The 12,968-nt window shown below is 44.3% G+C and overlaps 1 protein-coding gene across 3 annotated transcripts in view; it reads left to right on the plus strand.

The window, feature by feature from the left end:
* Window positions 1-12,968, plus strand: part of exoc6b (exocyst complex component 6B) — a 135,044-nt gene that overhangs the window by 29,525 nt on the left and 92,551 nt on the right. For all 3 annotated transcript variants that reach the window (XM_086275983.1, XM_086275969.1, XM_086275975.1), the window contains exon 7: window positions 4,511-4,684. In XM_086275983.1, coding sequence (XP_086132109.1) covers window positions 4,511-4,684 — 174 coding nt within the window. The remainder of the gene's footprint in view (window positions 1-4,510; window positions 4,685-12,968) is intronic.

Consider the following 12,968-nt stretch of genomic DNA (forward strand, 5'->3'; position numbering starts at 1 on the left):
TCAGACACCATTATTTCTGGCTGGCCGACTGTCTGCCAAAAAGTGATCTATAGTAGGGATGCCCCAGTCAGGTTTTAGCTTCGATCCTTATCCGAGTCATTTGTTACGGAGTATTTTTCTGTACAGAGTACCAATTTGATTCTTGTATGTTATTTCGAGTATTATCAGGATTGTTTTTCCAATACTGAACAAAATGCCAAATGAATACTAAAAAAAAAAAAGGATTAGTAAAACGTTATCATAGCGTCAACTTTTCCTGCTCATCTTTGCTCAATTTTTCCTTTTAACTCTAACCTTTTGATACTCATTCTCTCTAGACTTAATTCGATGGGTACATTTTGTGAAGTTTGAGGTTGGATTTTCAGACTTTCTCCTGTGCGGCAAGCCTGCCAGCTTTTCTTCACCAAAACCAAATAAAAATAAACAAGTTTAATGTGGTTTTAGTGAGGTTTGGAGGTCCTTTTGAATAGATTTGTATTAGTTTTTTCATAATTTCAGTAGCCTTTAAAACAATTTAGTTCAATATTGAAATCATGTCCCCTGTGAGCACAGCTCTCGGTGACTGTGCGGAGGAAGTACTTGTGTTACCAGTGTAATGCAGCTTTTTGGGTCCCGGTATGTCACACTTTACTATTGCGCTATTGTCTTTTGTCCATGTCGCCACTTATGTAGATCAGGGCACCGTTTTCTTCCTCTGCATACGAAATGACATCAGCTCATTGTATCACATTTGTGCAGCAAGGAAAAGGGAACATGTTAGGAGGGATGCGTTGCACCCAATGCTGGTCACAATCAAGGTGCTGCATCAAAAACCTCCTTATGTTCGCTGTGGTCAGCTGTAGTTTAAGTGGATGATGCTAGTTTGACTGCAAATACTCGCTAACTGCTACCTGAGCAGCAGTAAAACTTGGAAAAAGTGGGAAACTGGGATCGGTGGCTGTTGGTCTTTGGAGAAAAAAAGTTGTGCCTTAGAGTCGCAGCCAACACTTTTCAAAGGAGACAGCCTTTACTTTGAAGGCAAATGGTTTCAGTTTCCAGTTTGCCACATGCTTTTCAAGTGTTACCACAGCTCGGCGGGTAGCTTATGAGTGTTTGCAGATAAGATGCCTTGTTCCACGCAAACCAAGCAAGCTGCCACACTTGCCCATGGTAAAACAGTCACAAGGAGGTTTTTGTCATCCGATTGGGGGATGCAGATTCTCCCCTAGCACTGGGGTCACTGAGCAATCTGTTTCCAATCAACCTCCAGCTACCACTCTCCAGGCGGTTGGGGAGTGAATATTTTTAGTGGTTGCCAGATTGTTGCAGACTGGTCTCTAGTAACTGGGGCCTTGTTCACTTGACTCTACACTCAGAGACATCGACTCACCTCAGCCACATATTTAAGTCAGGACTGCCCTCCTATCGTTTCCACAGAGTAATTTCCGATCATTTAAAAAGTATTTAAAGTGATTTTACTTTAAATCATTATAGTGTGGCTGATTCCAAATGCTGTGCTGCCTTCCTTTTGTACACTTTTTATTTTTTTCTCACTCCATCACTCCAACTTTCCCATTTCTCTTTCCTTTTCTTCCCAACTCCTACTGTTCGTTTTCCGTCTGCTCCACTCCCCATGCCTCCCATGTTTCCCTCCTGTAACTGCGTCCCAGTTTCTCATGGCTATTTTGTGCCGCAGATGACGCACATTCCCACACTTCTACTTCAAGCACTGTACCGAATTCTGTCCCCAAAGAAAAAAACACAACAAAAGACGGGGCTAAAAAGGCTTCCCGGTTAAGAGTGAATGGTCGGGTGAGTGTGTATACAGTAATGTTAGCGGGCATGGATTCACCTGCTGAAGAATTCCGGAGCCCAACTCGACCGCCGCGCCGAGTTACTTTGACGCAGGTGCTGACGTCGCTGAAAACCTCTTCTCTTTTCTCCGCCATTCACAGGTTGCTGTCTTTTGTGGTCGAGCTATGTTAAGTTGTACATTTCTGAGTATTTGAACAATTACAAAGAAATGACTCGCAGACGTGACAGGACTCTTCACTCTGCGGTTCTCGCCATCTTGAGTTTCTCATCCTGTTGTTCTTTCAGCATTTTGATTTAATTCGATGTAAAGTAATTAGAGAAAACACTCAGAGCTCGGCACATTCCTCAGCGTTAGGCCTAAGCTCCTCCTGCAGCCCAACGACACTTTCCTGATTTAGTTTGTTCTTATTGTCCTCCATGACTCACTTGTCTTCTGTGGGTGTGTGTGTGCGTGTTTGTTTGTGTTTGGACATTAGATCAAAGATGGCATTGTGTTCATACACAAGCATCTCTGATATTGTGCTCTTCTGGGTTTGTGCCTATCTGCCCTGGTGTCCGGAACAGTTTTTCTCATTAACCTCGCATTAACAGCCCAAAACGAAGCATTTTGATGTGTATGACGTCTTTATTGACGTTCCATTCGACCCATTTAAGCGCACAAAGCAGCCTACGTGTTGGCGCCAGTGATCAAGGAAGGTGTTTGCATAGGTTTTTCAAAAGTAGCCCGATGCGGATTTGGGTGTGGATGGAAAGGCATGCTGACCTCATTTCTGAGGGTTTTCCCACAGAAAAATGTTGGCGACCATGCTGCGCCCGAGGCCCGACTGGAGGAGGATTTCGAAGAAAGGCGAATGGTGGTCATGTTAAAGAGTTCAAAATGCACATCAGGTAGAGATAAATGACTAAAGACTTCAGATCAGTTTTATTTGTATGTAGAAGTGCAAGATGATGATCTCCTACCAGCGAGGTCCTGACAAAGACTTGGCCACCTCTGGAGTGACCGCGGCTCTGTTTTCACTCTGTTATGGAGACCAGCTTCCATTAATTTCTGACTAAAACTTCCTGTTTTTTAGTATTTTTATTTTTAGAGCTCATCATCGAGCACTGCCGCACAGGGAGATGAATGTATCACTTCCCACAGTAATCCCCGAACAGCGATGTAGACTCAGGACACAATTAGCATCAGAAATTACATTACACATGGCATTGTTTGGTAGGGGAATCTTTCCAGGTAGACCTTTCCATTTCCTGCTCTGCTTTACCCCACCTTCTTTTAAATGACCACGTTTTTGAGAAACTGAAATGACAGGATGAGTTGGACATTAACCAAATGCAGCTGTATATGCTGCACACGTGTGTGTTTGTGTTGCACTGACAAAAGAAGTGATGTGACCCTCACAGGACATTTTATTAGGTATAGTTTTTGAGTTGTGCGTTCAGAGCTGCCTTAATTCTTCGTGGCAGAGGTTCAAGGAGATGCTGGAAAGATTCCACGGAGATTTTGGTCCATACAGACGTGATAGCGTCATGCTGCACATCCTTAATGTGAATCTCCTGTTCCACCACATTGCAGAGGTTCGCTGTTGAAGTGAGATCTGGTGACTGCGGAGCCATGTTGAATAGAGTGAACTCATTGTAATGTATTTGGTTGTCTTGAGAGCTTATTTGAGTTACTTTTGTGTTCCTGCCAGCGCAAAACAATCTGGCCATTCTCTTCCTGTATCAACAAAGCATTTTTGCCGAGAGATCTGCCGACCACTGGGTATTTTCTATATCAGTTTTGTATCCCTTATTACCTGTAACAAGGAGGTTGGTTTTTTTGGTGTTTTGTGCATGTATTTAAAGAGAACAAAGAAAATAAAATGAATTCATGCAAAATGAAATACTATTTCATTAGAAGTAAATACCGCTCAGAGAATGAGCCCTTCCTGTTTTATTTTTCGGACAGTTTTTGTCCTCCAAATTTTTTTTTTTTTTTTTTTTTGGTAAGCTTGAGTTTAAGGAACAGCTGAATCGAAGGCGTTGTCGAGCAAAAGCACAGGTCAGACATGTAATCTGTCCCTGTCTGCACTTTTATGTCTCGAGCACTAATTTTACGTGCTTTGTTTTCATCAACTCCTCATCCTTCCTGTCCTTCCCTTCCTGGCCTGCTATTTTCCCTCCTGTGTATTCTTAGGCTGCTTTGGTAAATCACTTTTATTGGCCATTTCCAATGGGACGAGGAGTGGCTCAAAAGGTCTAAACCGGTGACCTCGCAACACCGTCCACAATTTCTGACATTTTTCCCGAAATTTTTCTAAAACGAGGGGGGTACTGTGAGCAATAACCCGAGCATTTATTGCTCACATGCTGAGTTGGATTAATACCATTTCCCCGTTAGTGTCTGAAAGCAGTTTGTGTTTTTTGAATTTTTCCTGGGTTTGTTTTCTGCTCCGTCCCCTATAAAAGTTGTTGCACGTGAGGAGTCTTATTGCAGACAGAGTGTGAGTGTTATCAGACAACATCTGGTTTTGGTGTCAGAGCGTGAAAATCAAAGAGCTTCCATTGTTTTGCTCTGAAGTTGCGCCAGCACCTAAATGCAAATTCTCGTCTGTCGGACTTAAAAGAGATTCTGGGAAATGTAGGAAGTAACTGAAATGAACCAAACAATGCAGGTTTAAAATAATCCGTTGACCCTCGGTGGAGTTCTCATCTGCTTTTCTGTTTTGTTCTCCAGGCCCAGCTACAGCGCTCACTGGACAGCTCCGTCTCGCCTCAGCCGAGGGTCCTACTCGGCCGGCGCGGCAGAAAGGCGGCGCCGGCGGCGATTCGGGCTGGAATGGGTGTCAACCCGCTGTCAGAACAAGACACGGGAATTCTGGATGTGGAGGATGAAGAGGAGGAAGATGAAGTGAGAAAACTGCAAACACACACACAAAATCCAGACAACACGCAGCCTCCAATTATCTGGCTTCACCTTATTTGATGAAACAAACATCTCTATACTGATACGTTTGTACATCCAGTGCATCCCATTCTCAGATTGGTCCTTGGCAGAATCGTCTCTGATCTCGGCCCCATGGCGGGGTACATGAGTCGCCAGGGCAGCTCAGACTTGTTTCCAAGCGAGCTGACATTCATTTTTATAACCCCTTAAACAGTCAGATAATTGTTGCCAATCCTGACCGTGGGTTTCCCCTAAGATTGGCAGGCTGGACCAATTTCGTTTGAAGTCTGATTATCCTTCAGTGTGGCCTCAGTTTTACTTGCTTCCTGCTGCGTTTTCTTTGTTGTTAGTCAGTTTTTAGTCTTTCTGTCCTTTCATCTCTTCCATGTGTCCTCTTCTTGCCCAAGGCTTATGCCGCTTTTTCTACGTGACTCTTTCTCTCTCTCTTTTTTTTTTTTTTTGTCGTCTTCTTTTTCTTTCCATTCATTTCCTTTTCCTTCCACATTGACTGCGAATGTTTCTTCAGTCCCAGTAGTCTGAAGTCATTAGGTCCGGCCCAGGTGACATTTCTGATGTTTCCGGAGAGCGAACATTCATCCCACTGCAGCACGTAGCCCACGTAAACCAGCTTATACTGGGCGCACGCTCAAATACAACTACTGCTCGAAACATTGTACCAAAGTATTCAACATATTCAAAAGACTGTTCCCATGGGCTGGAGCAGATTCTAGTCTTTGAAAGGGAAAGGAGCGCAAATCAAACAGCTGAGGGTAAAAACAATTTATAAAAAAAAACTTGCTGAAAGATCATAAAGTAATGACTGGGCTCTCTGCCACTAGGCAAACCAACAAATAAATGCAGCTGGATGTTTCGTGGTCCGCTTGTTAAGTCTAATGCCTTTAGAGATTTCCGAATCCAAATGCTTCTTTAGATACTAAACGCAAACAAACACAGAGGGATCACTGAGAGGTAAAATAGTTCAAATTCTTTGATTTCCAATAAGATGATCAGTGTGGTGCTTCTCTCAGGTTTTGCAATTACGTGTAACTTGTGGGCATATTTACAAGGCTGAGGAGAGCCGCTGTGTGGTTGTTGTGATCTTAAGGTTAATGTCGACACTGAAGTCTTGTTTGGCCTGAGAGTGATTGTTTTCTGGAGTGTTCTGATATTTAGAATCTGTGTTGCGCTGTGTGTACAAAAGTAATTTTCGTAAGCTTAAAGACTTTCTACACCTCAGCACAGTGAAACTTTAGTGTCCTCATGGCAGCTTGTTTTGTAGAAGTCCAACATAATAAATACACACAGACAGTGTTGTGCAAAGGTCTTCGGCCATGCCTCATTTATTCTTATGTTCTTAGGATCCAGAGATGTTTGGAAGTTTTTAAAGTCTTGAGAAATAATTCTGCAGTTCTTTGGACTTTGGCCTTTAACTTTTTTCAGTCGTTTTCAGTCCAGTCTTTGTACCTGACAACTTTCAGAGGAATGTGCTTTTTGTTTGTTGAACCACAAATGACAACTTAGGAAAATTCAATTTAAAATTTCGGCACTTTGTTCCTAGAAGCCTGTTGTAAAAACAAATCAGTTGGTTCCATTTTTTTTTTTTAGTTGAATCTACAAAAATGCCAAAGATAACAGTCTGACAGGCACACCAAGGTGATTCCCAAAGAGCAATTAGCTAAAAACTTGGCATATGTCAACATGGCATGCAGTGTGTCCTAAAACAATGTAAGGAAACTGGACAAACGAAGGAGCAAAGAAATATTCGTACTCAGAAATGTCTTCAGCAGATGAACAGTATCTGGAAGTCATGTCCTTAAGAAACAGAAAAAAATCCAGCAAAGACCCGACACAGGACCTGAGGGATCCATCTGGCCCTTCGTTGATCCGTCTGCTGGTCCCTGAAACCTCATCAGGAATGGTCTCAGCGGAAGGATGGCTGTCGAGAAGAATTGTTAAGGAAGTGGAACAGGGAAAAAAGACCGAGGTTTGCCAAATTGCATAAGAACTGGACTGAAAATCAAGGACAACATGTCTTATTGATGAATTCAAATTTGAAGTTTTAGGTTCAAATCCCTGTTAGTATATTTGAATGAGATCAAAGTTGCAACAGTGAGAATCTACAGCGATCTGATCTGTAAAACACGGCGGAAGTGCTGTCATGGTTTTGTTCTATCCACTGTTACACCCCGGCCTAGGCAACCGGAGTGCAACACGAAAAAAGTAAAAATAAAGGAAAATAAAACCACGAAGGCCCTCCACCAAAATCCCAAAACGAAGGTGTCTCAAACGAAAATATTAACAAACCCATTCACAACTATTTACAACAGACTATTTATTTACAACAAAAACACCAAACTATTTACAACACGGGGGAGATCGCGACCATGACATACTGAAACACAAGGCTTAAATACATAGAAGGAGCAATCAGGGAATGGACCACAGGAGGGAAACACAGCTGGGGCAAATTAGAACTGACGAGACAGGGAAAATGTAAACTGAACACACTAAAATAACACAGACTTTCAAAGTAAAGCAGGAAATACATAACAGTCACGCAAAAACAAAACACTGACACACCGAAACGTAACATTTCCCCCTACCCAAAAATCAAACATGTAACCCCAAGTGAAATGTTTGATCAAAACCGGATGAAGGCTGGTGGAGGCTGGAGCGGTCCCACGGACCCTCCAGCGAAGACGGATGAAGTCTGGAGCGGTCCCACGGACCCTCCAGCGAAGGCAGACGAAGGCTGGAGCGGTGCCTCGGACCCTCCAGCGAAGGCAGACGAAGGCCGGAGCGGTGCCTCGGACCCTCCAGCGAAGGCGGACGAAGGCTGAAGCGGTCCCTCCAACGGACCCTCCAGCGAAGACGGACGAAGGCTGATGAAGGCTGGAGCGGTCCCACTGACCCTCCAGCAGACGACGAAGGCTGGAGCGGTCCCTCGGACCCTCCAGCGAAGACAAACGAAGACAGACGAAGGCTGGAGCGGTCCCACTGACCCCCCAGCAGACGAAGGCCGGAGCGGTCCCTCGGACTCTCCAGCGAAGGCAGATGAAGGCTGGAGCGGTCCCTCCCCTCCAGCGAAGGCGGACGAAGGCCGGAGCGGTGCCTCGGACCCTCCAGCGAAGGCGGACGAAGGCTGAAGCGGTCCCTCCAACGGACCCTCCAGCGAAGACGGACGAAGGCTGATGAAGGCTGGAGCGGTCCCACTGACCCTCCAGCAGACGACGAAGGCTGGAGCGGTCCCTCGGACCCTCCAGCGAAGACAAACGAAGACAGACGAAGGCTGGAGCGGTCCCACTGACCCCCCCAGCAGACGAAGGCCGGAGCGGTCCCTCGGACTCTCCAGCGAAGGCAGATGAAGGCTGGAGCGGTCCCTCGGACCCTCCAGCGAAGGCGGACGAAGTCTGGAGCGGTCCCACGGACCCTCCAGCGAAGGCAGACGAAGGCTGGAGCGGTGCCTCGGACCCTCCAGCGAAGACAAACGAAGACTGAAGCGGTGCCACGGACCCTCCAGCAAAGGCAGACGAAGCTGATGAAGGCTGGAGCGGCCCCACCGACCCTCCAGCAGACGACGAAGGCTGGAGCGGTCCCACAGACCCTCCAGCGAAGGCGGATGAAGGATGGAGCGGTCCCTCGGACCCTCCAGCAGACGACAAAGGCTAGGGCGGTCCCCGGACCCCCCAGCGAAGGCAATCCCGGACGAGCCCCCATATGTTACACCCCGGCCTAGGCAACCGGGGTGCAACGCAGGAAAATAAAAATAAGGAAAATAAAACCACGAAGGCCCTCCACCAAAATCCCAAAACGAAGGTGTCTCAAACGAAAATATTAACAAACCCATTCACAACTATTTACAACAGACTATTTATTTACAACAAAAACACCAAACTATTTACAACACGGGGGAGATCGCGACCATGACATACTGAAACACAAGGCTTAAATACATAGAAGGAGCAATCAGGGAATGGACCACAGGAGGGAAACACAGCTGGGGCAAATTAGAACTGACGAGACAGGGAAAATGTAAACTGAACACACTAAAATAACACAGACTTTCAAAGTAAAGCAGGAAATACATAACAGTCACGCAAAAACAAAACACTGACACACTGTTTAAAGAGCAACAGTGGATAGAACAAATGAATATCTGAATCTGTTAGTCCTACATTTAGGAAAACCAAATCTTCTCCTTGATGAAAGCATCTGGAATTCTGGAGCGTAAAAGACGAAGAGGGTCCAAATGATGGAGGGTGATCATGCAAAGGTCTTCGCTTCATACAGTTCCTGAAGCTCATTAAAGGTGGAGCCAGTGCTGTTACAGCATACCCTGATACAGGACTAGTGCCACCAAAGAGCTGGTGTGTGTGTGTGTGTGTGTGTGTGTGTGTGTGTGTGTGTGTTTTTTTTTTTTTTTTTTTTTTTCTTTTGTGTGTGTTTTTTGTGTGTGCGGGTGTTCGTGTCTGTTTAGATAACAGGTGACACCGCTGCACCTTTTGAAAAGGCGAGAGCACATCAACGCTGTCAGTGAACATCTGTGACTGTGTCGCCAATATTAAACCTGCTCTAAATAAACGCTGACAGCTGGCAGTGACTCCTTTAAGAATTAAGAATAGTCTACACACACACACACACACACACACACACACTCATCATGACTTTATCATCTGAATGTAAACTGTGACCGAGCCCAGCTGGAGCAGACCCGGTCCGACCGGTCAGTCAGTGCGCCCAGATTGCATCTGTAATTGGCCCGACAGTCATTAAGTGTGTGTCCAGCTTCAGACACTCGAAACAGTCTCCTCATAGGCGCGTGTCTTGCCACTTGGCAGCCATCTTGGCAACATCTCCAGGCACTTATTTCAGGTTAACAAGAACAGGCAACCTATTTATGTGAAGAGGAAGCGAAATATAACTGCATTTTTGAATAGAAGCAGCAGTCAGATCTGATTTTTTTAAAAAACAACAAAAAAACCCAAACCTTTAAAAGTTAATGACTTTGCCCTAAAATAAGGTCTGAAAAGCTTTTTTATGTTTCTGCCACACGTACACAGTTTCATAACATCGCAGCTCCATAACAGGCTAGATCATGTCTCCAGCTTATCCTCCCAGCCGAGCACGGAACAAATGACATGTTAATTCACAGTGAGGGCCCTCCTTATGAAATTAGGCAAATCTGAAAAAGTTCCCATCTGGCTGCCTCAGAATCACCTGATTGTCGTGTATAACAGCTTAAGTGCATTTAAGTGCATTTAGTGAAGCCGTGCAGTATATTACTGTCAGACTGTGAAATTGTTCCGTGCTCCAAATTAGATAGGGTTGGATTGAAATACGACTCTTTTACTTCTATATTTTTTCCTGCAGAAATGACAGCCATATGAAATTTTCAGGGGTAAAGAACTTGTTAAACTTCTGTTTAAAACTGCAGCCACACACACGCAGTTCACGCCAAGTAAAAGTTTATTTTACTTTATTTTGCTTTCCCCCCTTCTATCTGTGACTAACTTTGAGCTTTAAAATCATTATATATATATATATATATATATATATATATATGAGACATGATAGTTTAGAGTTTTAGTCCACCAGTCTAATATCTGTGATTTTTTTTTTTATTACTATACAAAAAGAACAAAACAAAATTGGGTGGGACTCACTGACTGGAGATTTGTGCTTCAGGGGGAAATCTATGTTGTAGCCACACCATGATCTGACATGCATCGCCCTAGAAGTGTAACTGCACATCAGGTCGATGCAGCCCGCCACTATTTTGAGTAGCCTGTTCAGTACCATTGATTACAGCTGTGCTTTTCCATCTACGTTTTTAACACAGTTTTTTGAAATAATCTTTGATAGAACAACAACTACCATCTACCATAAGGAACCATAGCATCAATGTAAGGACTCGCAGCAAATTCTTGGTGGGCGATTTCTGAAACTACTAAAATGTACAACGAAGTGGAAAAACGTCAGCAACAAATATGTTTGCCGCTGGAAAAAAAATATGAACACAACAAAGAAGGAAGGAGGAAAAAATGTCTCAGCATTTTTCATTTCCATTTTTTTCTGTCGGCTGGGACATGTAAAGGTGTGTGGGGTTTTTCTTAGTCTGTGGGGAACTCCAGGCTGGTGTCCTGAAGGTTTTAAATGTGTCCTTGATCCAACACAGCTGATTTAAATGGCTAAATGACCTCCTCAACATGTCTTGAAGTTCTCCAGAGGCCTGGTAATGAACCAATCATGTGATTCAGGTGTGTTGACCCAGGGTGAGATCTAAAACCTGCGTGGCAGGCCCTGGAGTTCCCCACTCCTGGTTTAAACTAAACTCTGGTTCGTTTTCCCCCTTGGTGCAGTTTACTTGTGCCAATTTGAATCTTACTCTGAAACAACCACACTGAGTCTGTGGGGGGAAAAAAGAAAGAAAAAAGGTCTGTACAGGCTAGCGGCTAGCTGTGAAATTCATGTTCTCCAAACGTCCAGAACACAGCACCATCTGAATGTATTCACTTTTATTAGTCAGGTCCAGGCACATCTGGACAGTAAGCTGACTGAGCATTCCCACGTTGTTTTCAGTGACGCATTTTCGTTCGCTTAAGGTTCACTTTGATTTTTCTGTGTGTGAAAAGAAAAGAAAGCCAGTGAAAGGCTACAAGTTTACAAACCCATCAACTGATTCAGATCGGAGTAAATGAGCTGTGAAGGTGTGAAGATGCCCTTATAGGAATGGTGGGAACACACCTGCTGACTTCCTCATGCTGTCCACATATCGTACAACAAAAAAAACTGCCGGCACACAGTTAAGTTTGGAGAAAAATGTTCAAATACTATGAACTTGTGGAAATCGTGTCAGGGCAGCAAAGCGGGCACAAAGCATTTTGACACTGAACTCTTCAAGTCATCCCTCGCGGGATCAGAGTTCCTTTTCGGAGCCTTTTGTTGTTCTTGCTCGGGGAAAATAAAGTACAATGAGGTTAAGGAGAGAATAGAGCTGAACTTGTCACCCCTGTGCTGCCATTCTGTTTTAAGGTCCCTGTCGTCCCCTTGGCTTTATTTATGTCCTGTAAACTTGACTCAACCTTCTTCACAGGAAGACCTTGGCTCGAACAAAGACCTGACCCCGTGGCCGTCAGGGTTACGACCGCGTTGGCGCCGCTGGCTGCAGCGATGCCAACCATCAGCGTCACGTCTCCTCACGCCAACCCTGCCTCTCCATCACTTCTTCTACTTCCCTTCATTTACAACCATCCCTCATGTTTGTTCCTCACTCCTTTACCTTATCTTCTAATTCTTGTTTCTTTTGGCTTGTTTCTCACCTTTATGTTTTTCATCTGCTTCCTCTGGTTCCGTTCATCCTTTTTCTTTCCACCTCTGCCTTTTGAGTCATTTTTGGTTGTCTTTAAGTTTTACCTGCCTGTGTTTATATTCCCCCCCTCTAATTCTCAGCTCTTCCTCTGTCTTTAAGTGGTACAACTCTTTGGTTTTGTTTTTTGTTCTTGTTCTTATTGTTTTGGGACCCTTGTTTGTGTGCGGTTACATCAAAGCTGGCATTGTGCTTTGCCTCTAGTGAGTTTTACAGAAGGCAAACTTTCCAGAGGGCAAAAGGGCAGGGGACAGAGGATGTGGGCAGGGAGGAGGGACTGGAATGATGGTTAGATCGAGGGATAGATGCTAAGAAAAAGAGGTATGAGTAACTCGTAACAGAAGACTCCCTGAAAGCTTCAGTTCACTTCAGATGGCAGTGACATATGAGAAGTTTGAATTGAGTGTTGATCTGTTTCTGCCAGTATTTATACCCATACTTTGTCTCAGTTCTGTTAATTAAACCTAACCTGCATGATGTTAAAAGGATCCTAACCAACACAAATAGAATAATTCAATGATTGTCAGTGAGTAGTAAATGGACCGGTTCTTATTTGGCACTTTTCTGCCTGAAAGTAGAACAAAATGGCTCCTTCACACTCTGATGAATGCATTGGAAGAAGCCAAGGATCGAACCACCAACCTGCCTATGACCTGCACCATCTCCTCAGTCACAGCCACTCCATGATAGTTAAAACCTCAGTATCCAGTGCCACTAACACTAGAAACGCCAAACGGGTTGCTTTAAAAATCATCCGACTTTGGTAAATTGAAACTGTGTCAATTCATATTTCATGGCTTTTTCCTAAAATGGGCTTATTCATTATTAGTCTTTTGTTATGAAGGCTGATATAAGATGAACCAGAGCTAGCTAGTTGTGATG

The sequence above is a fragment of the Aulonocara sp. 'chitande type north' Nkhata Bay genome, linkage group LG3, assembly GCF_057382095.1.
Source record: "Aulonocara sp. 'chitande type north' Nkhata Bay isolate Kocher_YH1m ecotype deep benthic linkage group LG3, A_spYH_male_GT1.1, whole genome shotgun sequence".
Taxonomy (NCBI): Eukaryota; Metazoa; Chordata; class Actinopteri; order Cichliformes; family Cichlidae; genus Aulonocara; species Aulonocara sp. 'chitande type north' Nkhata Bay.